Source organism: Acipenser ruthenus, chromosome 24, assembly GCF_902713425.1.
Source record: "Acipenser ruthenus chromosome 24, fAciRut3.2 maternal haplotype, whole genome shotgun sequence".
NCBI lineage: Eukaryota > Metazoa > Chordata > Actinopteri > Acipenseriformes > Acipenseridae > Acipenser > Acipenser ruthenus.
The window spans coordinates 1923701-1947877 of record NC_081212.1 but is presented as its reverse complement, the minus strand read 5'-3'; the positions used below and the strand labels follow the sequence as shown (position 1 = coordinate 1947877).

Here is a 24177-nt window from a genome sequence, read left to right as displayed (position 1 = left end):
TTTACTATTAAAAAGTACTGTATTACTGAAAACACAAATCTCAATTTATATATATTAGTGCATTAGAAAGTAATAATGTGGGTTTCCTTAAACTGAGACCCCCCACCGCAAAATCAATCAATCAATCAATCAATCAATCAATCAATCAATCAGATAGGCATTCTGGGTCGACACTGGTACAATTATATGCAGCATTTCCATTCACAAGAACGCGCTTACGATCCGCGTTCTGGTAAAAAAAAAAAAAAAACACATCAACGTTCGCCTCTCTACGCCGTGACGTTGCCAAGCGAGCATCCAATAGGAAAAGAGTTTTGTTAGTTTTGAATCGAGGCGGGGCCGTTGAGTTTTCCTGCTTGTAGACGTGGGTGAGTGTTTTTGTTTGTATATATTTATATATTTTTTTCTAAATTGGAGTGCGTTCTGGATTAATTAGACATTTATATAAGAAAAGAAACGACTGCGAGTGAGTGGGTTTGTATGTATGTGCTGTTAGTTTGGTGTTAATACGCTCTGTTTTGTTTTGTGCGGGAAATAACGAGAGAAATGTAAACCAAAGTTGGTTTGCATGTGTGATTGAATGTGTTTTACAATCACCGTACTTGCGTTGATATCAGAATATAACTTCAGTACAGTATTTAGTATTAATATGTAAGATGAACAGACGTATGAACCAGTTATAACAAGAAAAACATAGATTAATTATTGCGGTATTGTAATACAGTAACTAGCGGTTGAATTAATTATGTTCCATTTCATTTACTTGCTAAATTAAAATGTGTTCTCTAGTCTAGTCTTGCCAACTCAGATGACACTTATCCCAGCCATTGTACTTGCTTAATTTTGTATTGATTAATTTTTGTTTTCTTTTTAGGATCGCTCTCCAACTGAAAAATGTCGACGCGGAGAAAATCCTCAGCTCATACTGTAAGCCCTGCCTGAATATTGTACATCCTCGCAGTCTGTAGTGTATATTTACACAGCTAATACAGTCTATGAATCAACTGTCGGATGATGATACCAAGGATAGGGGACGTTTCTGATAAAATATATGCATTCAGATGTAAACAGTGTATTACAACCCCGACCCTATACAATTGTATGTTTTAAGAAATAAATTCATTCAGATCTATTGCTAAATTGACTCTAGGAGTCCTGTCCAGGACTGAAGGGTAAAGTATCAAATAGGTTTTATTAAGTTTCAAGTGAGACAGTGTCAGTAAAGGTTTTTATTGATTTGTGTGTGTGTGTGTAAATCGTACCTGTGTTTCATTTACAGCCCGTGGGTGAATTGGTTAGGAAGTCAATTGGAAGGACTCCGCTGAAAGATCTGCAGAATGGGATGAATTTTGCAGTACAGAGTTCCTCTGTATTACCTCCAGCATTCAGCAACCTGAACACAAAGGTGTGGTGGTACAGCATGCTTCAGTGGTGATAGCCTTGAATTCAAGAACAAATAGAAATATTAGTGTATATTAAACAAATTTCCATTGAAGTCTTTTATTTTCTTTTTAAATAATATAAAACCAAGCAAGAAACCATTCATAATAAAGCTAAACCATAACTGTCTCCAAAATTGAAACTAAATTAAATTCTTATAATTTCAGGAGGGCGGAGTTGGTTGCCGTTTTAATTCTGAAGAAAACCCAAACTGCCCAGTTACTGACAACGAGGCCAAAAACGTTCTGGGTTTTAAATCTCCTTTCCTGCCCTTGAGAAAAGCAGAACGAGAGAATAAAATAGTCATGGCTTTAGATTGTCAGAAAGAAAATGAAGAACGGTTGTCCACTAGAGACAATGCTGTGAATTCCCTTACAGCTGTACAGCCAGGTGTGCCTGTAACTCCCCATCGCGGTAACAAACCCTCACTAGAAAAACAGCCTGCCCACTTCTCTGGTGAAAATACAGAAAGCCCTGAAAATCTGGGGGACCTTGAAGAGGCGAGTGTAGAGGCGTGCGACCTACCTGACATGCGAGAAGAGGCCCAAATCTGTGATCAAGAGCTAACTGATACTCTGGAACAGGTGGACAAAGAGACTACCTGTTGTCCCATTCCTCTAAAGGAAGATACTTTGAAAGACACATCGTTCCTGGAGGAGAGCATAATCAATTCCATTGAGGTTCTGTTTCAGACCCCTCAAACTATGAAAACAGCCAATACTGAGATCAGTGTCATGGACCCTCAACACAGTAACAGCAGTGTTTGTGAACCTTCCTTAAACCACGAAGAGAAAGCCGGGATCTTTTCTGGTGCCATAAGCACCGTGCCCATTGCTGATCCTTCAGCCCAGCAGAATATCGAAACCCGCTCCAGTTTAGTGGTACTAACAGACAGTGGAACCCTAACTAGCCCACAGGAGAGATGTGATGCAGAAACAAACACGAGTTCCTTCTTGGCTGTTCCAGTTCCAGAAATATGTGTTAGTCTTTACGAAAATACAATGGAAGATCAAGAACAACATCCTATCTGCACTAGACCCAGCAGGCAAATAGATGCAGAGTTCAGTCCGCAGGGGACCCAGGTAATTGAGCCGTGTTCCAGTCTGATTGTGGATAGAGAGGAGGATGCTCCATTGAACTCTTCTGTTTCTGCACAAGATCTGTGTCGACTTGAAGAAAAAGAACAGGATTTTGCTTCAAGCTTTTCAGAAGGCGAGTGTCCAATAGGTGCTGCAGATGGCTCTTGCTTTGTAAACCGTCCCTGCTCGGCCGATGCTGTGGAAGCAGTTCTGGGAACACCTGTGTTGTCTGCAAGCCCAACTCCTGCAGAAAACGAACAGAGATCCTTAGCCTGCGGACCAGAGTCTTTGGCTGCTCCATTGGCTGATGAGCAGAGTCATGTGTCTTCAACAGATGAGGGGACCTCCAAAGCGCACCACCCTGCTGGCTTGGAAGGTGAAGAACAGCAAGAAGATGAAATTGCAGCTGAAGCACTTGCTTCTGAGCTAAACACAACTCTTCAGCTCTCAATCAAGACTGAAGAGTCCCTTGAAAGCTGTGCAGGTGAAAGCCGGTCGCTATCCCAAGGCACGTCAGGCTTCTATTCAAGCCCCAATTCAGAAGCAGAGGGTGGCAACATTCAGAAGTCTTTTGTAAATGATTTGTTTTCAAGCCCCTCAGAAAGGGCTCCTGTGCTAAGTAAATCTCTCCAGTTGGCTGGCTGTCCTCTCCTGCTGTCAGCCAAGCGAGGGGTTCAAAAACAAGGCAACACAGAAGATATTTCCCTAGCTGATTTAAAAGAAGTTGGGAGCAGCACTGTTGGCAGTGAACCAGTAGCTGAACTGCTTCCGGCTCCAAATGTTGCCTCCACCCCCTCCAGCCCAGTGACTGGGTCCGACTCTGAATCCTTACGAAGGGGGAAGAGGAAATTAGAAAGCCCTGGTGCGTGCAGTTTAGCCAAACTACAACTGACCTGCCGCTCAAAAGGTATCGACAGCCCAGTGCCCCAGCTGCAAATGAACTCCACTGTTGATGCAAGCCCCAAAACGCAGATTGACTGGGATATTAGTCTGTTAACCGCAGCTTCCTCAGAGGAGCTATGTGCAGAAGGGGAGACTCCTGATAAGCTGTCCGCTGCAGAAGAGCTGGGAGCACTGCAGAAGAAAGTGGAGGTTTCCAAAGCGTCTCCCGTTCTCAGGACAGACGGGCGTCGCTTCGGCTCCTCTCAAACGGCAGCCAGGGCTCTGAAACAGCTTCTGCTGATGATGGAGACGGAGATGACGATGAACACTAGTCACGAGGTCGGGACCTGTGTCACTCCAGTGGAACGTGCCACTGCCACCACGTGGATCACCCCAGTGACCTTGCACGAGCGCGGCGCCAACACGTCCGGGGTGTTTGAAAGGAAGAGGGAGGTCTCTGTGAATGAAAGCGGCACCAACACAGATTCTCTACTGTGGAAGTAAGTTGTGTGTTTTTTTGTTTTAGTCCCAGTTTCCCACAGTTGACTGTATCACACTGCTGTCAGACTATTAATAGCTGTGTTTCCTTATAGATACTGCAGCTGCAGCATTTCCCAGTTGCTTTGTGTAACTGTTGCAAATGTTGTCCTATGCGTTTACAATCTTTCTTCTTTTTCATCTTCTTCCAGCCTACCCAGGGATACTCTGAGCTCAGCCCCCAGGCAGGAACTGGAGAAGCGGCTGGAGTCGGCTCTCATTGTGGCGGAGGTGCTTTCCCAGCAGCTCATCGCATCAAGGGAATCCCAGAGCAAGGCAGCCAGCGTGGGGCCTTCTGAACAGAGGGATCGCCTCGTTCAGACTGACCACACAGAGTTCAGCCAGGTGAGCTTTATTCAATTTAAACAAAAAAAAAATCTAGACCAATTTCTATATTCCAAAAAACTAGCAATTTAAAAAAAATCTAATGGAGCGGACCATCAGTACTGAAGTCCATGTACAACAATGTGTTTTTTTGTTTTGTTTTGTTGCATTGGCTGAGCCACTTGTATTATTGGTTTTAAAGTGCAGTGTTTGTTTAATTTAATTGTGTTAGGTTGAACAGCAATACAGAAAGCTTTACACTAAAGCAGTGGATAGAATTCAATCCTTGGAACTGGAACATGAAGAAAGGCTTCATCTACACCGAAGAATGTCAGAAGTGCGGAGTGAGATGGTAGGCAGTCCGTGCACGATCGGCTCTGCTGCCTTTACTTAAGCTTACAATTTTCTTAACGGCAAGGTATAAGGCACTTTGCGCCTAAGTTTTTTTTTTTTTTTTTTTTTTCTTTCTGCCCACAGAATCGCAATTTCACAGACGTCAATGATACACTTTCAGTTATTAATGAAATCTGCACCATTGCCAGTGAGGACAAGAAAGCCATGACTAAACAGGTGGGTGTGTTTTTCATCAAGTCGTTTGCTTGGGTGATTTCACAAGCCTGCAAAGGGAATATGTTAATGCTCAGTAGCTCTACCAAAAGAAAAATGCATATTACTTTGTCAAAGCTGTGTTTTAGAAATAGACTTGATTTCTTATTGGTCTTTTCTAAAAAGCCAGTGTCCTTGGGAATTAAGAAGGAGGGAGAATGAGTTGCTTGATTCTTAAATGCCTACATTATTTGTCTATCTAATTTAATGTCCCTATTTTACTGTTTTGTGTTGTAATGTATTCAGATGGTTCAGATGAAGGAACTTCACAGCAGAAATATGAAGATGCTGAAAAAAATGAAAGAGGCAACGCAGGAGAGTGTTCAGGAGAGGGATGCAATGCAGCGTAGAATGGAGGGTGCTCTCAAAGCCCAGCAAGCGGTACACACAGACCTTCTTTACAGCGGGGGACCAGGTGGAGGAGCATGCTGCCAAAACACAAAGATCGCATTATACCAAAAGGAAAATCTGTTTACCAGCTATACCACCGCCTTCACATGCCCAGGAGAATGACATGCATTTTCATTGCACGTGCTAGCCGATAGAGAGATTGTTTCACTATTCCAATAATTCATACAGGGCTCCTATGTAAAGTGATGTTTTGTTCTCTTTTTGTTGCTCTCCTGCAAAGCCTTCCGTCTCATTTGCCTCCCCGGTTCTGATTCTTCACAGGCCTGCTGTGTCACTGAGGCGCTGAGGTCCCGTTCCACTGCGCGAATAAGAGAACTAGAGCTGGATGGAGACGGCTATCAAGCCCTCTGCAAAGCCCTGAAGCCTGCCTACCAGGAGCAGGTAACTCTAATTAAAGAGCACAGACCATGGGAATGACTTGCTGTGAGCCTCAGCCACTAGGAGAGTTACTTACTGGGTCAGATCAGATTGGGTGCGAAGAACCTTTAATTCTCAACACTGCAGACCAGTTAACCAGTCCTGGTCTTGGGTATGCCCCTGTGTGTGTGTTTTTTTATATGACTTATTTCTATATAAGACACAAACTGTTTCATTAGTAATAGCAGGGTTGCAGAACTGTAATAACTAGGAAGCTAGCACCATTTTTAAATTGCTCAATTAAATGTTCATTTTTTTTAGATTTCTCTGAAGAGAGAATATGTGGAATCAGTTCAAACTGCAGAAGAGCTCTATGTGGCTGTGAAAGAAGATCAATCGAAGCTCAAACTACAGGTTTGTACAATTATTTTCTAAACACTAAAATTATTGTGGAGAGGTGTGGTCTCAACAGATGTGCAGGCTTCGACTGAACAGCTCCCTCGCCTCCAAAGAGGATGATTAAATATTGTGCTGTCCTGTACTCTCTGGATAAACAGGGCAGGCTTCAGGCTGCCTCTTTCACCAGCACTAAAGCTCTTGTGAACTGTTTCCCAGCTGAGAGAAGCCCGGGGTATCCTTCAGCAGAACCGTCAGGTTCTATCCGCTCTGCATGAGAGAGCACAGGACGCTATGAGTCAGTGGGAGGCCATGAGACTGGAAGTGGAGGATGCAGTCCTGCAGAAGGAACAGGTATCGGCTCCTAAATACTCTGCTTCTCAAGCACTTCTTGTTAATTGTAATAATTCCACTGAGGCCCGCTTTGAAAGCTAGTTTACCTGCGTTATCTGATTGCTCTGTCTGCCGATTGGGGAAACAGAATCTCTGTGGAACTCCAAAGGGTTATGCACTGTGTTGTTGTTTTTTTAATTCAGTTTATTCATTATTTTTCTTATATAAAGTTCTGTATTTGTGACGGTGTGTGAAAATTTGTTACAGATCCAGGGTGAACTCACGCAGGCAAACTCGGAACTTGAAGATGCCAGGAATACGATTGGAGACCTGAATGTGCACAACGCCATTTTCAATTCGGGTAAAATTGTATTCCATTTGAGCCGTCAGTTTTTGGGGTTCTTTTTTTTTGGGGGGGGGTGGGGGGGTGGGGGGGTGCCCACTATAATCTGATTCAACACTTTTCTGATTTAACCCTTTTTGCGTACTTATCAGAAACTGCCAACTTGTGCATTTCTTTCAAGTGATCTCTTCCCCCTTGTGTCCTGTTTCAGAGGTTAAAGTTCTCAGAGAGCGACTGAGCAACGTTGAGCAGGAACACGACCAGCTACAGCACAGGAATGAGAACCTGTCCATACAGCTGTCCTCCGCTGAAGCCTCACAGGCACTCCTGCAGCAAGCCTTCGCTGCAGAGACGGAAAAGTGAGTGAATCCTGTCATGAACAAAACTACTGTATTCAAAAGTTATCATCCATCTCTACCAGCATGGATTTCAACCTGGAGGATGGTTTTTCTATATTATAAAATTTACTTTTTTATGTTTCTTATTACAGGGTTCAAGTGTCTTGGGAGAAGAACCAAGAGTTGACTGAGATCCTTAATCAGTAAGTAGATTGCTGGGTGCTTCTGCTTATTTGTTTTGTTTTGAATGCAACGGGGTAGACAGTGATCAGTAGTGGCACAGTGGTTAGTGGGGGTAATACTTCACTCCCTTGTAAGGTTGGTCCTTCTTAGCTGCTTGTGGTGTGTGCTGCTTCTTCCAAGTAAGGTTTTCTGCAGCCAGTAACCACATCACACAAACAGGGACACTCCTATTGGAATCTGAGGTCTGATGTTATTTTGTGACTTCTTTTTACTATTTCTCCCAGCATGGAGAGGGTGCTGGGAGACACTCAGCAGGAGAATACCGACCTCAAGGCTAGACTGGAGGAGTGTGAAACACAGCTGACCCTCCTTCAGGGGCTTCAGCAAAAACAAACCCAGAAGCTCCAGCACATGCAGGAACTGCAGAAGCAGGTCTCGTCCATGAAGGATCTCAATGAGGTAGGGAGGGAGCAAAACCCCAACCTGAGCCACCAATAAATAGAACACAGTTTTTCAAGAACTGAATAAGCGGTTTAGGATTTCATAATGGGTGTCTCATCACGTTGTGTCTCCTTTCAAAGTTTATTCAGCAGGAGAACCAGCTGTCCCGTGAGCAGGTAGCAGAAACTGAGGTCCTGCTGAAATCTCACCTGCATGCTCTCCGGGAGCGCAACCTGGAATGTGAAGACTTAAGAGAAACTCTGTCTCTGCTGAGGTCAGGATAAAGGGGTTTTATTGCTTTTTCTTTTCAGGATTGTTGCTCTTGGTAGCACCCTAAAGTTTGTGTCCTTGCTTTACAAACACTCAGGATAGAAAAAGAGAACTTGCAAGAGGAACTGGACAGTACGAAGGCCAAGGCTCGCACCATGATGCTCGATATGGGAAAAGAGATCAACACGGCCTCCTCTGAAATCACTCTTCTGCAAGAGAGACTCAAGAACCTCATGAGCTATCTGCAGGCTGCACTGGAGGGGCAGGTAGGGAGCAAAGTCTTGATGTTTTAGCTGATTTCAGATTGGTTTCTCCCGAGGTACATTTTGTGCATTAAAGATCAACCCCTTGGCTGTTTTGGGAACCTGTTCCCTTTTAATTGGATCGTTTTTTTTTCTCATTGTAAGAAACCTGGCTCCCCTGTAAAACAAAGCGCCCCCAAGCTGTGTGCACAAACTCCCTATCGGGCTGCTGGGGCTTCCTTTGTTGGCAGTGTATTGGTGGCCATTGCTGGAGAAGAAGCCAACGACCCCAGCCGCACTGACACAGGTAGGGCAGGTATGGTACTGCTGTTCTGTTTGAGGCAAAACCGCTCACAACCTGAAATGTCCGCAGTTGACTCCAAATTAGCGACTTGAGAACATTCACAGCGGGTTTCTACAGACTGCTGTAAAAGGTGTGTTTTTATTGCCCCTTGTTTTGTAATTTTGTGTTTTGTGTATCTAGATTCAGAAGAGCAAAAGCCGGATGGTCTGGGCAGTGGAAACAGTGCGTTTACTCGTGTTGTGCCGACTACTCCAAAGAAAATACAAGGTACACGTTTTACTGCTTCAGTTTTTCCCTAGGAAGCAGAGTCATATCGTTTTCTGATTAATTGTGATCACAAAAAAGAGAAATTTGATCCAGGATCCTCACTAAATGGTTTGAGTCGAGGTTCAGGTCAATGAGTTTTTAGGGCTGTTTTCCGTGGTTTCTGTTCAACATTGTGTGTTTTTTAACTTTTTCTAGAAACTGAGCAGGGGGGTCTGTTGGAGAGACTGGAAGGTTTGGGAGAGACCGTGACTGAGCTCTTCTCCACCATATCCCAGCTCCGAGAAGCCAAGGAATCTGAGGAGAAGGAGCTCCGACAGAACAAGTAGGTTTGACCCTGTGTGGGACTAAAACCAACCAAGTTTCCAGATCTACATTTATTTTATTAACACAAAAATAAGTGGCCCATCTTTTTATAGTATAAACCTAAATGGCTGTCTGTAGCAAAGTGTGTTTAAACATTTTACTAACTTTCCATTGACCCCATTTAAAAAGAAACCGCTGTCTTGTGATCCGAGACTGACCTATTTTACTGTGGGATTGGGAACAACCTTAATAGATCTGAAATTGAAGCAATCTGTCTTTATTCATTTCTAATTAGATAACATTTAAAGGCTTATTCCCTAATGTAATTGATATAATTATTTAACTAGAATATGTACAGCCTTCCCAAGCTTGCACGTTACACGTCCACAACGTAAATACTTCAGTAAAAACTTTTACCAAATTAAAATAAATAAATCATTGATGAATAGGGTCTCCTTGTTAATTTCCCAAATAGATTTTGTTAAGGATGTATTATTGAAGTATGACATGAGGGCTGGTTCACTTTTGATACGTAAATAAAAAAAGGCTGGCAGATACAAAAATATTTTAATGTGGTGCCAAACCTGGCAGAATGCAGCTGTTTCGATTTATAAAGTCATCAGTTAAAATTCCTAATTGCCACAGGCTTAACATGGCAACTGACAATAGCATGGAATCTAATGACATAAGGGCATCGATTTACAGAGATCAAGCAAAGCCTGCTGCATTTTTTTAAAACTTGTTTACTGTGCCAGGTTTTAATTCTAACACAATAGCACTGCAACCAACTGTGTCTGTTTTGGTCCAATCTTCCTTTCAGCGCCGACCTACAGAGCCAGCTGCATGCTTTGACTCTCAAGCAGGCGTCTGAAGTGAGCGATCTGAAAGAGGAGATTGAAGGGCTGCAGACTAAAATAGAGCTTCAAAACCAGGCCCTGAAGCGCAAGGCTGAGGTGAGCTTCTCACAGCCCGTTCAAAGCACCCTACTCTGCTGGTGGCAGGGGCGACGGCTCCAGTTGCAAATGAGATATTTGTCTACCTCAATATTTTATAATCCCTGAATAACTATTTGTTTCTTTTTTGTGTAGTATTGACGGGCAGTGATGATACACAAACGCACTCAATTTTATGCATCTTAAATGGGAGGGGGGGGTGGGGGGTGGTAAACAGCATTTGTAATCTCTTTTAAGTGAGGGATCCAATTTTATTGATCCAGGCATAAAATTGCAGATGTCTATTTCAGACACTCGCTTGTTCTGTTCAGTAGCCTGGAATGATCCACAGCCGTTACAACATTGGAACGTGAGCGTTTGCACGCGCCCCGTGTTCCGAGTAATGCAGTAGCTGTGGCTGATTTATTACTCCTGATTTTTATTTGTGTGTGTGTGTTTCAGAAAGAGAAGGAGTTGGAGAAGCTTTGTGAGGAGTATGAAGCATCCAGACAGCTCTTTCACAGCCAGAGGTCGGAAACCGTGGTAAGGAACTGTGGCTTGTGACGTAACCAAACGACGATAAAAAAAGTGAAGAGTTCTGTTTGTGTGCAGATTTACCATGGTAGCCATTCATTACAGCGGTGTCAAATGGAATATTGTAGCATCTGAAGCATCTTTTAATGACCTGTCCAAAAAATATATAGAGAGAGAGTCTGTAGGAAAGGAACAGGGCCATTACTGTTCTGACATGTGGATTTATTTCCCTGCAGTGACTCAGCAAACCCTGCAGGTGGGATCAGCTTTTATAATGTGAATGAACAGGCTGTGCAGTTTAACATTATTACTGAGCTTCTGACTGGGACAGCAGTTGTATTTGGCAGCACAAGCGGGTCGAATAGTGTGCACACTTTCTGGATTTTAGGAAGATCCATGGGTGAGCTGGGTTTAATGGGCTTCTAATGAGCTCTGCAGTAAGGGCTTGCACAACTGTATTTGCAGTTGTCTAGTAGTCGAGGCAGATTTTGCCTGTTTGTAGCAGGCACTTCAGAAAGGACACTGTTGCTCAGTGTTGACGGCACTGCAAATTAGAATTCAGCACAGGCATAACATTTGTTAACTGCTGTTGCATGGTGTATAATTAACGCATATTTTAATAAACCTGTTCTTTTGCCAAGAATTGTAGCTCTTTTATATTTTCTCATATTTCTGAGGCTGGAAGGTGTTCAGGTCCATTCATTTTTATGTCTTCTGTCTCCTAGCCACTGATTTTGATTGATTTTAAAGATCCAATTGACCTTCATTTCTGCCCTTGAAAGCAGATTATCCTTCACGAATGATCTCGCTGTCTTTTTCCTTCAGGGGTTCCTAGGAATACCTATTCCTAACCTTATTATCTTTAAAAGAATAGGGACCATGTTCTCCCAGTGGAATTCAATGCAAATTTCAGAATATTGCTTTGAGCTATTAATACTTTAGGAGTCCTAGGGGTGCTCCAGTCTTGATGTGCATGCCCATCTGGGAGATAAACAGGCAGACATTATTCACACATGAAGTGGCTTAACCTTCTAGAACTCTTTATTGACTCTGCAGAGCCAACAGAATGAACTATAAACCCCTAATATATACATTTGCTGCATTTCATGGGGGATTAGAACCTTGCTGCTAAGCAGTAAGAATCAAGTTGGCCTGGTAACCAATGTGCTGTGGAACTGACCTCACACAGTATTAAACTAAACAAGTTGCAATTATCTAATCCGTGCACCTGAACTCACTCCCTTAGGAGCAAAAATCCTTTTATTACTTGGGTGCCATGTTTCATTATTCCTTTATTTAATAAAGGACTTTGTCACCAATTCCTGGGTTGCATCTCTATCCCAGGATGGAACATGTTTGCACTTATGTGAAGCTTTTGCTTTGAATAATGTTTTTTTTTCCCTGCTCTGTGTTTCAGTCCCTGCGGAGAGAGATGGCTGAGTTGCAGCACTCCCTGCAGATGGCAGAGACCGAGGCCTTGGCCCTGAGAGAAGAGCTGTCCAAGAGACAGACAGAGACTGGACAGGGGGACAGCTGGGTGGAAGAGAAAATCCTGCTCCGCAAAGAGGTAGGTGCTGCCAGGGAGCAGGACGCATGTAAACCCATCCATGTGCACACAAATGGTCCATATCCCTTGCTAAGCTGCATAGACCTCTCCTGCTGTATTAACTTCAGCAGCTGCTTTGCGTTTTCCCTGGGTTTGCAGTAAATATTTTTGTTCCAATAGGTGAGGAAGCTGACGGAACGTCTGCTGGAAGCCGAGGACGGCAAAAGCAAGCTTTTATCACGAGCGATAAGACACGTGAGTGAAGTGTACTCTTATAACGCTGTGCTGTAAACTCAATTTTATTTTTTAATTGTTTTAAACCTGTTCATTTTGTGTGTGTGTCACTTTATGAAACCAGGCTGTGTTTCACTGAGGAATCGTGTCTAATAAATTTTTGTGGTTTAATTTCAGCGGGCTGTGTTTGAGGAGAACCTTCGTAAATCTGATCAGGAGCTGAAGGGTCTGGATGAGATGATCGAGGCTGTCCGAAGGGTGAGTAACGATGGCCTCTGGAACAAGCTGCTCCGTGGCTCTTCAAGTGGATACAGCAAGGTTGAAAGGACACTGGGAGCATACTGCTGGACGACCACCTATACATGCTGGCCCCCAATTGGCTATTCTGTGCTAGTTTAACAGGTTTCCAGCTGATACTTGTCTTATTTGTTCACTAGACAAAATCAATTCTCCCGAGTTTGAATGGTGCATGTTTTTGTTTTATATAGACGCTGTCCTCGATACCGAATGTGGTAGCCAACTGTGAGGAGCTCAAGAACCTGCAAACGTATCTAGGGTGAGGAGAAGCAAGCCTGGTGTCTCTGTGTCTGTAATTAAAATGGTGTGTTTTGTAAAAGAAAAATGATTCCATGTTTTGTTTTTTTAAATATATATTTAACATTGCAATAAAGTAATTATTTGTGTTTTGCCCTGTGTTTTTTGGAGTTTGGTTACAACTATGAAAAGATGTGTTGATATGTTTGTGAGGTGTCTTAACTTGATTTTTAATGTCTGGCTCTCAAACATGACCATGACCCCTTGCACCAAAATACAAATGCTTGTAATCAATGGTTCTGGTTATCTGACGGATGACTATTGGAAGTGAGAATTAGAACTACGTTACATTGGATGTCACTATGTGTTCTACAGCATCTTTTGCATTAACTAAGGGTATGTTATTTCATACAGAACTGCCTATACAGTGCTTTCACACATTAACATGATTCAACATACCCAACGCAATAGTGAAGAAAAAGATACCCAAGATTAAACTTGCATTGGATGTAAACCTGCCGTACGAACAATGCAGTCAGCCAGTAGGAAAGTGAAGATACTGTAAGCATGGAGGGGAGCTTGTCTCCGTAGCGAGGGTCACAGCTACTTTATATACAGTAATACACATTCCAGTGGGTTTGATTTCTTCCATCTTAAAGAACAGAGACTAGGTGAATGAACCGATGAGCTACGCACCAGTGACTAAATCAATAAACCCATTACATTGAGCTTCATGTGTGGTACATTAGGGACTTGATGCACACAGTTAAAGGTAGAAAACGGCTCTATACTGTACAGCAGTAAACCAGTAAGCATTGGTATGTGGGGCTGGTGTGTTACCAACATGGGGTTTTACCAAGTCGCTGGATGACTGGTTTATAGTAACCTGTATCTGAAGCTTGTTCAAGTGTCCACTTACATTCATTTATTTATTTTCTACACCTAATCCTAAAGCAGAAAAGCCTACTGAATTAATCAACATTGATTTGTATGTCCTTCACGGCTCATGCTCTCTGTATAGGCATGTAACCATTTAAACCGGGCCACAGAAATCCAGTTTTGTTGCATCGTGTACCACTTCTGTCTATCTATCTATCTATATATACACACACACGCTGTATATTACCTGCAGTTGTAACGTCATTAGAATGTAGTTTTGTGTCTGCCAGCCCGAGGCGTGTTGCATGTTTGCAGGCTGAGCTCTATTGAAAAGCTTGTTTATTTAGTAGGGTTAATGTTGAACTTTGTTTTCTCTTGTGTTCTCTCCACTGCAGGTGCTAGGTGATGTATTACGAGTGTGTGTGTGTGTGCACAGTGCGCTTGTAAAGAGATGCAGGAGCGGTTTACATGACTGAAGCAGCAAGCGAGCGCGCTCATTGTAACAGCGTGCAGAACCGCAGGATCACGGCGGCTTACATCAGAGTCGCTTGCAAAGTTCTGTTATCAGTTTTATTTCTATAAGCAAATCTTTTTGTTTTCTTTCTTGGTTTAGAAAACACAACAGTGAGCAAATAAATAGTCTTGTAAAAAAATACTACGCAGTTTTAAAGTTTTGACGGTTCCCTACATGTAGAGTACAGAATATAGCGAGTTCTTTGTCAGCAAGCTGTGTGGTAAATGGGTTTTCATCTACCAACACAATACAAACCCGCGTTACAAACAGCGGAAACATAATCTAGACATTTTACACGGCCACGATCCAAAAAAAATAAAAAAGATATCTGCACAACATTAAATCGTTACAATAAAAATACATTTTGTTCTTGAACATAAAAAGGAGCGTTATACGTGTTTAATATTATATTTTATAAAGCGGCTATCATGCAGTGATAGGGGAACGTAAAAACATCAACTCATGCCACTTTTTCTAGTGACTGGACCCTGTCAAACAGACTCCCCTCTGTTTAGAACGCCACTACATACTGAATAATTTAGTAGGTTGGTGACGTAATCAACGACGCAGAGCGCTCTCCACACTGAGAACATGAATATTCAGTGATTCTAATTAGGGTCTGACGTCAAGACCCCGCCCCCGACTACCTGTTTTTGTTGAAAGTCACGTAGCTCTGCGGCATTCGAGGAGCTCTTCAACCGAGCAGAAGGCACTAAAGTCTCGCAGTGACCTGCAGCAGCTCCCGACAAGCAGACATCCTGAAGGAAGAAGTTGCTGCGCTTCACACTTGTACTGCACCGGTGAGTTAAGGTTTTAAACGCGACAGTTAAATCAGAACTGTATTCTATGTTCTAATCTGTGTAACGCATTTAAGAGTCATGTATTACAAAATGCATTTAATTAAAAACAAAATATCAAAAAGTGCAATGCATTTCGGGTTTTATTTTTTTATACTGATTTAGAGTTTAGAAGCTGTTATTTTATTTTTTTGAATCGAAGTTCTTCATTTCAGATAAATGATGTAAAATGGATGGGATTATGACGTAGATAATCTATTACGTAATGGTATACCACCAGATAAGTGAGTAATGATAGTAAATGTAGTATTGATATAAAAAAAATACGATCTTGCAATCGGAGAAGACTTGTTAAACGGTCCACAGTGGGGGCGGGGTTAAGATGGTGTTAATTAGAAAGCAGTTGCCTGCTGGTAATTGTATTGTAATTAACTTGAACCCTTTTTAAGTTTAATTTGGGGTTTGTTGCATGTGCGTCTGTTGAATGAAATTTGATCTAAGCGGTTAAATGGCCTTCGACCTTTCAAATATCTGAAATTGCTTTAAAACAATTGAATAGAATTTTTAAATGAAATAGGCCTATATGTGTGTGTATAACTAGTATTGTAGAAATACAAAAAGGATATGTGAATTATTTATATAAGGGATCAAGTATAACATAATCATCAAACGCATTTTATATGTGTTTAGAATATTCTGAATTGATAGGGCTGTATCAACGACGGCATTACATTATAGAATAGATAGATAGATTTCACAGATACAATGTTCCGAGTTCTAGATTTCACAGATACAATGTTCCGAGTTCTAGATTTCACAGATACAATGTTCCGAGTTCTAGATTGTCAATGAAAAGTATGACTATAGACAGACAATCCTTAAAGATGCGTATCTGCCGCGTCTGTAGAGTCATACAGGGCTGCATGTTTAACACGCAGACTGATGCTAAATGGATTTGGAGGTCGTTCTGAGATCACACCCTGTTCTGCACGGATACGCAGCTCGGAGATGGATTCTCTTCAGAGCATCTCTCATCAGACCCGTTCCACCTGCAGCGGGGCTGTCAAATGCCGCTTGCAGAGAAAGAAAGGGGCATCTGGGCTTCAGAAAATGACTGTAATTTCGTTCAGAATACAGGTTTCGCATGATGCATTTTAACTGCACATCGTGTATTAATGTTTAGTGGGCAGGACTGAGGGGTCTGTTCACGATTTGCAAAACGCAGTTTGAAATGCATTCTAATGACATGCTGGCCTGCTTTGGTGCATTTTAAAAGCACCATTGTGTAATGTGTCGTGATCTGAAACGATGGGTTGCGCCTCTTCCTAGTTAGTAAATAATTCACGGAGCTCAGGGTTTTAATTACTGGTTTATCCAATCCGGTGCAGTGATGGACCTACACCGCGTTTACATGCCAACCCGTCTTCCTTTTCGAGCGCTAATGCCGAACACACACGTGTCGGGCCGATTCCCGGTGTCGCGATTCTGAATTGAGCAGAGGCTGCATTCTCAGTGTGGAGACCGGGGGCTTAGGTTGACATCCAGACAATGTCAAAACCTTTTCCAGAGACACACACAGAGAACTGTGGCGATCGATAGAGCCTGATGCGCGTCCACATTGATTACCTTTCAACATACCCGGAGGAGGATAATGCAGTGTTATAATACCGGCGGCGCTGGTCCTGTGTGTGTTACTCCGGATAATGATTTCATATCGGGATGAGGTTTTATCAGGGTCTAGAAATAGATGCAATGTATGTACAGTGAGCAATCTATGAATGTAATGCGTTTAATTCTTCGGCATCTGTATTTCTAATTGGATTTGTATAGAGGTATTGGCAAGGTGTTCTACAAATAGCAAGTTTGCCCAACACAGTAAAGGCCTGTCAGACCTCATCAACAAACCCTTCAATCATAATGTTGATGTTATTATTGCCATTATTACAAATTCCTTGAACCTTCATTAGAAACATATTATAAATAGGCATAAGAGCAAACATATCCTTGTGCAAAGCAAATAGATATACAGTTGCTTGGAACACAAAAAAACATCCAACTTTCAAACCAGAAAATTATATATATATATATATATATATATATATATATATATATATATATATATATATATATATATATATATATATATATATATATATATAATGTTAACAAATATTCCAATCTTTCAAATAAACGCTTGGGTTGATTTGAGGCAGGATGGGAATGCTGTTTGTATTTCAGGACCCGTGTTGATCCAGTCGGGTGTTACTGACCCCCTCCTCCTCCTCCTCCCCTCTCTGCTAAATCCTAGCCCCGGATTGCAAGAAGCCTGGGAGGAATTTACACAAGAGCAGAATGAATAAATAATGAGACCAAAAAGCATTTCCTTCATGAATTCAGCAATGCAGCTGTTTTTGTTTTGTATGCGAAGGACGCATTTTGTCCAGCGTGCAAACCATTTCAAACAGGTTTGTAGTGGATATTAAATACAGCAGAAGTACAGACTTCAGTTTAAATTGCTTGCTAACACATTCCCCAAACATTTTGGTTTCAGTGTCCTTATTCATGTCTTGGTTAAGGTCAGCTATCCCCTGTGCTGAATGCTCCCTGAAAGACTTCATTGAGCACATTTCAAACAGCCATTGTTTCTGAAGCAGAGCTGAGATGAATTCTCCTTTTATCAGGCAGACCCTGCTGTGGTGCTTTGCAGTTTGCTTGTGTGTTTTCTGAGACGCACTGACTGTTTGCATGGGAGTCCTGACTACACTTCTTATTCCAGCCCAGCGTAAACAAGCTGCTAACTGTCTCGCTGTGACCGTGAATGAATGAATGAAGCCATGCAATGCTTTGAACTTTTCCCCTGGCTGAGTGGAGAGGAGAGGAGCAGCATCCCAAATGGCTGCATGATGAGAATTTGTTTGATGCTGCAAATGGCAGACTGTCCCCCCCCTGCCTCCCTGCCTGCCCCCCTGCCTGTGGGGGAGGGAGGGAGGCTCACTGCATCACTGTTGCTTGGACGCAGAAGCCCATCAGATCTCTTGCTGAGTGTCTGAGCCAGCGCAGTTTATATAACTGGCCTGTGATAACCCCGGTGAAACTGCTGAAGTAGAACAAAACAGCATTTTGCATAACAGAGCAGCGCTGTGGCGAGATCACGGATGTCGGATTGGATTTGATGTGCTCGGTGCACAGCTTCACAACAAAATGATGCACAGCTTTCCTACACAGTTGCAGAAATCTTTTCGATGAAGACAGCTCCTAAAAACAATGCCTTTTACTGCAGTCGGGTCCTCCCTGTTTTATTTTTTAAATTTTTTTATACAAAATCATGTAAGATTTTGAAAGTCTTCCAAATGCTGGTTGTGAACTTCAGTAAATACAATAATGTGGGGGGTTTGCTTTTAAAGTCTGTAGGCTGTTCTACATGAAAGGTCTCTCCTGATGCAGCAGTGATGCTGGGTGCCTCTTGAGTTAACGATAATGATGCTTTCTTCAAACCCCTGGCCCCCCTCTTGTCTTGCAGCTCCACCCTCTCTGAAGATGCCGCACCAATACCCAGCCCTGAGCCCTGAGCAGAAGAAGGAGCTGGCGGACATCGCCCAGCAAATCATCGCTCCTGGCAAGGGCATCCTTGCCGCCGATGAGTCCGTGGGTGAGTCGGGGCGCCGGTTTCTTTATCAGCCGTGTCCCTCGCTGATCCGTGCATACCGCACCTCATATTAAACAATTCTACTTCCTCTCCACAAGCGAGGTGCTAATTGATGCTCTGATTGTAATGCTTTAGCATCTGCAGAGCACGCAGTGAGACTGAGACAGGCTCACAATGAAAATGAACAGGGTTGCAATGTCTGTATGCTCATGACAGGAACAGTACGGTGTAGCAAATCTCCTCCTAGCTGCAGATCAGTTAACAATACTGACATTCCCATAATACGAATATGAAATATGAATTCAGTATTAAAGGAGGTTTATTCTTGAAGATTATTTTAGTGCTATACTAAAGGCTGGTGGAAGAGCCCTGACGCACATTGTCATGTGAGCTGGGTGCCGGCTAGGTGTGTGTGTGCGTGCGTGTGTCTCTCAGGAGCAGTGCCGGCTCGTTCTCTGAGTGTGTGCGTGTCTCTCAGGGAGCATGGCGAAGCGTTTCAACCAGATCGGCGTGGAGAACACAGAGGAGAACCGCCGTCTGTACCGCCAGCTGCTCTTCAGCGCCGACGAGAGAATCAACAGCTGCATCGGTGGAGTGATCTTCTTCCACGAGACCCTGTACCAGAGCAATGACGACGGGGTCTCCTTCGTCCAGATGATCAAGGACAAGGGCATCCTCGTGGGCATCAAGGTGAGACACCAGCGCACCCCCGTCTTCAAGGGACACCTCTGCTGGTCTTCCTGACCTGATAAGGTCCCAATGCCCGGATTCTTCCTGATCGCATGGCGTGCTGGTCCTGGAATGTGTCCTTATTGAGAGGGTGATTTCAGACGCTATTAATAGCTCTGCCGGACCGAGATTACACTGGTAATGCCATCCAGACCTGATAATGGAATGGAATGGGATCTGTGCACAGGGCTGCATTCTGTTGTGTTCCCAGCCCTGCTGCCTCGTGTCTCTGAGCAGAAACGTGATCAATCATCCCCTACTGACACAGGACGGCAGTCAGGGCTCGTTCTTTTTATTACCTTATTTGTGTTCGGGCTAATTCATTAATTATTGCACGCATGATTTTAATAATGCCAAGTGCAGCAGGTGACATAGTTTAATCACAACAATAAACCAACATAAAAAAAAAATAAACAGCAAACAATATACCGGTTGAACTAGCGATCCCATTGCAGTGATACTTGGTGTGGATGTTTAAGCTCAGTTGTTAACCGGCTGTGTCTCCTGTCTCTAGGTTGACAAGGGTGTTGTCCCTCTGGCAGGAACCAATGGAGAGACCACAACCCAGGGTAGGTGGAAACAGGAGAAAGGACTTGCCCCCTCACACCCTGCAGCGATCTGTAACTAAATGAAGCGTTATCAGTGAAGCCCGTGGAAACAGAGCTGTGGTTCTGAAGCGTGTGCTTGCGTTTGTTCCAGGTCTGGACGGTCTGTCTGAGCGCTGTGCCCAGTACAAGAAGGACGGAGCTGACTTTGCAAAGTGGCGCTGTGTTCTGAAGATCAGCGAGACCACACCCTCCGAGCTCTCCATCCTGGAGAACGCCAACGTCCTGGCGCGCTACGCCAGCATCTGCCAGCAGGTGGGGCTGCTTGCATTTCCAATCTATCCTGAGACCGTGGCAGAGCACAGATTCTGAAGGATCTCAGTTAAGAGCTGGAGACTTTCTCAAGCACACAGCTTAGAGAACGTGTCTGCTGAAGAGAAGCAGATCTGTACTTGTTCATATCCAGACGTGCTTGCTCAGCTTTAATCTTTGTGGTTCCTGTTTTTTTTTCCATTGCAGAACGGAATTGTTCCCATCGTGGAGCCGGAGATCCTCCCTGACGGAGAGCACGACCTAAAGCGCTGCCAGTACATCACTGAGAAGGTGAGCGCTTCAGGGTGCCCGGTCCAAAGAGAGGGCGAGCGCTGGTTCACGCCGACTTGTTACTCTGTATTATTACCAGTCTGTCCCAGTCAGTCTTTTAATTGACTTGTATTGCCCTGTGTTCTAGACCCCGCTCTCTATTGACTCGTATTGCTCTGTGTTCTAGACCCTGCTCTGTGCTGACTCGTATTGCTCTGTGTTCTTGACCCCGCTCTCTATTGACTCGTATTGCTCTGTGTTCTAGACCCCGCTCTCTTTTGACTCGTATTGATCTGTGTTCTAGACCCCGCTCTCTATTGACTCGTATTGCTCTGTGTTCTAGACCCTGCTCTGTGCTGACTCGTATTGCTCTGTGTTCTTGACCCCGCTCTCTATTGACTCGTATTGCTCTGTGTTCTAGACCCCGCTCTCTTTTGACTCGTATTGATCTGTGTTCTAGACCCCGCTCTCTATTGACTCGTATTGCTCTGTGTTCTAGACCCTGCTCTGTGCTGACTCATATTGCTCTGTGTTCTTGACCCCGCTCTCTATTGACTCGTATTGCTCTGTGTTCTAGACCCCGCTCTCTATTGACTCGTATTGATCTGTGTTCTAGACCCCGCTCTCTATTGACTCGTATTGCTCTGTGTTCTAGACCCTGCTCTGTGCTGACTCATATTGCTCTGTGTTCTAGACCCCGCTCTCTATTGACTCGTATTGCTCTGTGTTCTAGACCCCGCTCTCTATTGACTCGTATTGCTCTGTGTTCTAGACCCCGCTCTCTATTGACTTGTATTGCTCTGTGTTCTAGACCCCGCTCTCTATTGACTCGTATTGCTCTGTGTTCTAGGTCCTGGCCGCAGTGTACAAGGCTCTAAGTGACCACCACGTCTACCTGGAGGGCACGCTGCTGAAGCCCAACATGGTCACTGCCGGCCACGCTTGCCCATCCAAGTACACGGCCGAGGAGATCGCCATGGCAACCGTCACGGCCCTGCGTCGCACTGTCCCCCCTGCTGTTGCCGGTACGCTCGTTGCAGTGTCGCCGTTTCTGATAGAACACGTGAAGCTCAGCAGTTACAGCTGTTGCCCGTCTGGCTTGATATTGTAACACACCGGTGCTTCTGCATACTAACAGATTGATTTTGGATTGTGGTTTTGACCCGTACTGCTGCACAGTTCTGCCCGTCCTGCCTCTCTACCTTCCTAGCTGTGCACCGGAGCAGAGCATCCGATTACACATTCCGTGCAGAGCAGCGATTATCCCACAGCCCCAATCTGTAGCAAACAGAAGCTCAGGTGTGTCTAACAATACATTGCACAAATTATTGAAAGCAAACTTAAATCTCTCTAGAAAGAAAGCTTGCGCGAGCTTGTGAGGTTTCTGGGGGTGATGGCAGATTAAGTTGGTCGACATGCACTGGGAAGGGTTCGTAAAACCCCTAAGCGTGAATGTAACCTTCCCCAGTTCAAGGAGACCCATTTGATCCTGGTTCCTTCCTCACAAGCTCTCTGTGTGTGTCTGCAGGCGTCACCTTCCTGTCGGGCGGGCAGAGCGAGGAGGAGGCCTCCCTCAACCTGAGCGCCATGAACAACTGCCCGCTGGGGCGGCCCTGGGCCCTGACCTTCTCGTACGGACGCGCCCTGCAGGCCTCCGCGCTCAACGCCTGGCGCGGCCAGAAGGAGAACGAGAGTGCCGCCACAGAGGAGTTCATCAAGCGCGCCGAGGTGAGGAAGCAAAGACCCCACGAGCGTTCCGTCAGGCGTCTCAGCCAGTGCCTGCATCACGCCGGCATTCCCAGCCATGAAGGGAATTTGTACACGTGGCTAAGGGAAAGGGAGAAATGCTAAGGACATCGAAATACACGGATAAAAGAAATGGATTTTATTAGTTTCCGTGTGCAGCAGGCGATCTAGGTAGACACAGCTTGTTTATTTGGCTCCTCTGGTTTGGAATGTATATCAAACCCATGCTGTCAATGCTGGATATTGTCTCGGTTTAGCATGCAGATCAGTAAAGCGCACACTTTGGTTCAGTTTGAACCTGAGAACCAGGAATATTTAGAAGCAGAAATGTGAGGCGTGGGTTTGTTTTCTCAAAGTCTGGTTCACTTCACCCTCGGTTTGGATGATATTACAGTTGTCCAGTTATCGATTTTTATTGGGTAACATTTATCCCAAAATCAAAAGCTGTGACTTTAACCCCAGTTAGAAGTTTTTGTATTTAAGATCATGGAAATTGATTCTTTTCCAGGCCTGGTTCATGACCCTTTTCTCTTTGTCCCCTCCCCCCAGGTGAACAGCTTGGCGGCGCTGGGCAAGTACGAGGCCAGCGGAGACGGGAGCGGAGCCGCCTCCCAGTCCCTCTACGTGGCCAATCACGCCTACTGAGCACCGGGCGCCGCCCACATTCCAGCTTCAAGCCCACCAATAGGATCTTCCACTGCTGCTACCTTCCATGTCACCAACCTATCACAGGCCTGCGCTGTCTTCTGTACTTTAGGAGTAATATAAAAAATAAAAGATTCTAATAATAAATGGCTTCTTGGAAGAGCGAATGGAGCATAAAAGCTGAAACGTACGTGTGTGTGTGTGTGTGTGTGTGAGTGTGCTGTTGAGAGTGTTGCAGGTACAAAGTGAGGTGCTCTTCAGTGTGTGAAGAGAGAAGGGGAGCAGGCAGGTTTGTAATAAAAAGAGCCAGTATCTGAGACTGAAAGAAACAGGAAAAAGAGCCTCTTGAAGCCTGTTTGTTAGACCCTCGGACTGAGAGATGAAACCAGCCTTCACACAAGAATGACGTCAGTCCCGTTCAGTGTTGTGTCTGTCATCCTTTTTCATTTAGTTGGCAAAATCTAGAACCGCATTATCCCGTCTCCTCTGAAACACACGGAGAACGCAACAGTAAAAACGGTGGCCACACAGCCTAGCCTGGGTACTGTTGGGCTTAGATCAAAGGGATATAGAATACCGAATGCCTGTCTGTCTGTCTGTCTGTGTGTGTGTGTGTCTGTCTGTCTGGTTGCATTCCACTGTGACAGCTCTGAGGGGATAAGGTAGCTCTATCTACCACACTAGTGTCTCTCTGTTCCAAACCTAACTGGGCATGTGCGTTGAAGTCAGATTTATTTTAAGAAAAAAAAAACTAAAAAAACTTGCACCTGTGTGTGAAAATGTTGATTTAATCATGCTGCTTGTGTGTCTTTCCCCCTCCTCCCCTCCTGTGATGCACAGTGGTACAGGCTCTGTGTGATAATCTATTGTGTGTGTGATGGAACGCTACACAGCGGCTCAGATTTTAGGGGAACAGTAACTGCTGCGTGGGGGAGGGGAGATAAAGTATTTTTGTGATAGTAGTGTTGTTATCTATGCACCTGATGTACCAAATAGTGAAGAGAAATTAAACGTGTAGAACCAAACGCTAACCCTGTGTGTGTGATGTTATTTCTTTACGAATCTCAACTGCGTTGCACTTGCTGCCAATAACAATCCAAACACAGGAACACTGATAAAGTGTACATGCGTGGAGTATTGGAAACGCAGCCACACTACAGAGAGACTGCCACCTTCCACAGCATGAGGTAGCGTTCAGGATCCTCAGCTAGCCAGTGTCACCCTTGCTGGGGGCCTGTGTTGTTAGCCTCATTGCAAT

General features: G+C 44.2%; 2 protein-coding genes across 5 annotated transcripts; both read left to right on the top strand.

The window, feature by feature from the left end:
- The first annotated feature begins 223 nt into the window (after positions 1 to 223).
- Positions 224 to 12986, top strand: LOC117429806 (uncharacterized). Of its 3 annotated transcripts, none has more exons than XM_058997912.1 (26): positions 224 to 368; positions 875 to 927; positions 1280 to 1405; positions 1608 to 3901; positions 4091 to 4283; positions 4495 to 4614; positions 4740 to 4832; positions 5115 to 5249; positions 5541 to 5660; positions 5958 to 6050; positions 6252 to 6386; positions 6633 to 6726; positions 6920 to 7067; positions 7199 to 7249; positions 7514 to 7688; positions 7811 to 7944; positions 8038 to 8206; positions 8348 to 8498; positions 8667 to 8753; positions 8949 to 9075; positions 9877 to 10009; positions 10451 to 10531; positions 11940 to 12089; positions 12249 to 12323; positions 12480 to 12560; positions 12791 to 12986. In XM_058997912.1, exons 2-26 carry the CDS (start codon positions 895 to 897, stop codon positions 12860 to 12862), a joined length of 5070 nt encoding a protein of 1689 aa, XP_058853895.1. In that variant the 5' UTR covers positions 224 to 368; positions 875 to 894; the 3' UTR covers positions 12863 to 12986. The 3 variants fall into 3 exon arrangements, with proteins under 3 accessions (XP_058853895.1, XP_058853897.1, XP_058853896.1); XM_058997914.1 differs by having other exon boundaries at positions 225 to 368; positions 8348 to 8489; XM_058997913.1 differs by lacking the exon at positions 224 to 368 and adding an exon at positions 410 to 466.
- Positions 12987 to 14874: 1888 nt separating this feature from the next.
- Positions 14875 to 23950, top strand: LOC131700489 (fructose-bisphosphate aldolase C-like). 2 transcript variants are annotated; one of them, XM_058997911.1, is made up of 9 exons: positions 14875 to 15029; positions 18547 to 18675; positions 19151 to 19362; positions 19916 to 19970; positions 20101 to 20261; positions 20466 to 20549; positions 21379 to 21553; positions 22057 to 22256; positions 22824 to 23950. In XM_058997911.1, exons 2-9 carry the CDS (start codon positions 18564 to 18566, stop codon positions 22917 to 22919), a joined length of 1095 nt encoding a protein of 364 aa, XP_058853894.1. In that variant the 5' UTR covers positions 14875 to 15029; positions 18547 to 18563; the 3' UTR covers positions 22920 to 23950. The 2 variants fall into 2 exon arrangements, with proteins under 2 accessions (XP_058853894.1, XP_058853893.1); XM_058997910.1 differs by lacking the exon at positions 14875 to 15029 and adding an exon at positions 18216 to 18353.
- The last annotated feature ends 227 nt before the right edge of the window (positions 23951 to 24177 follow it).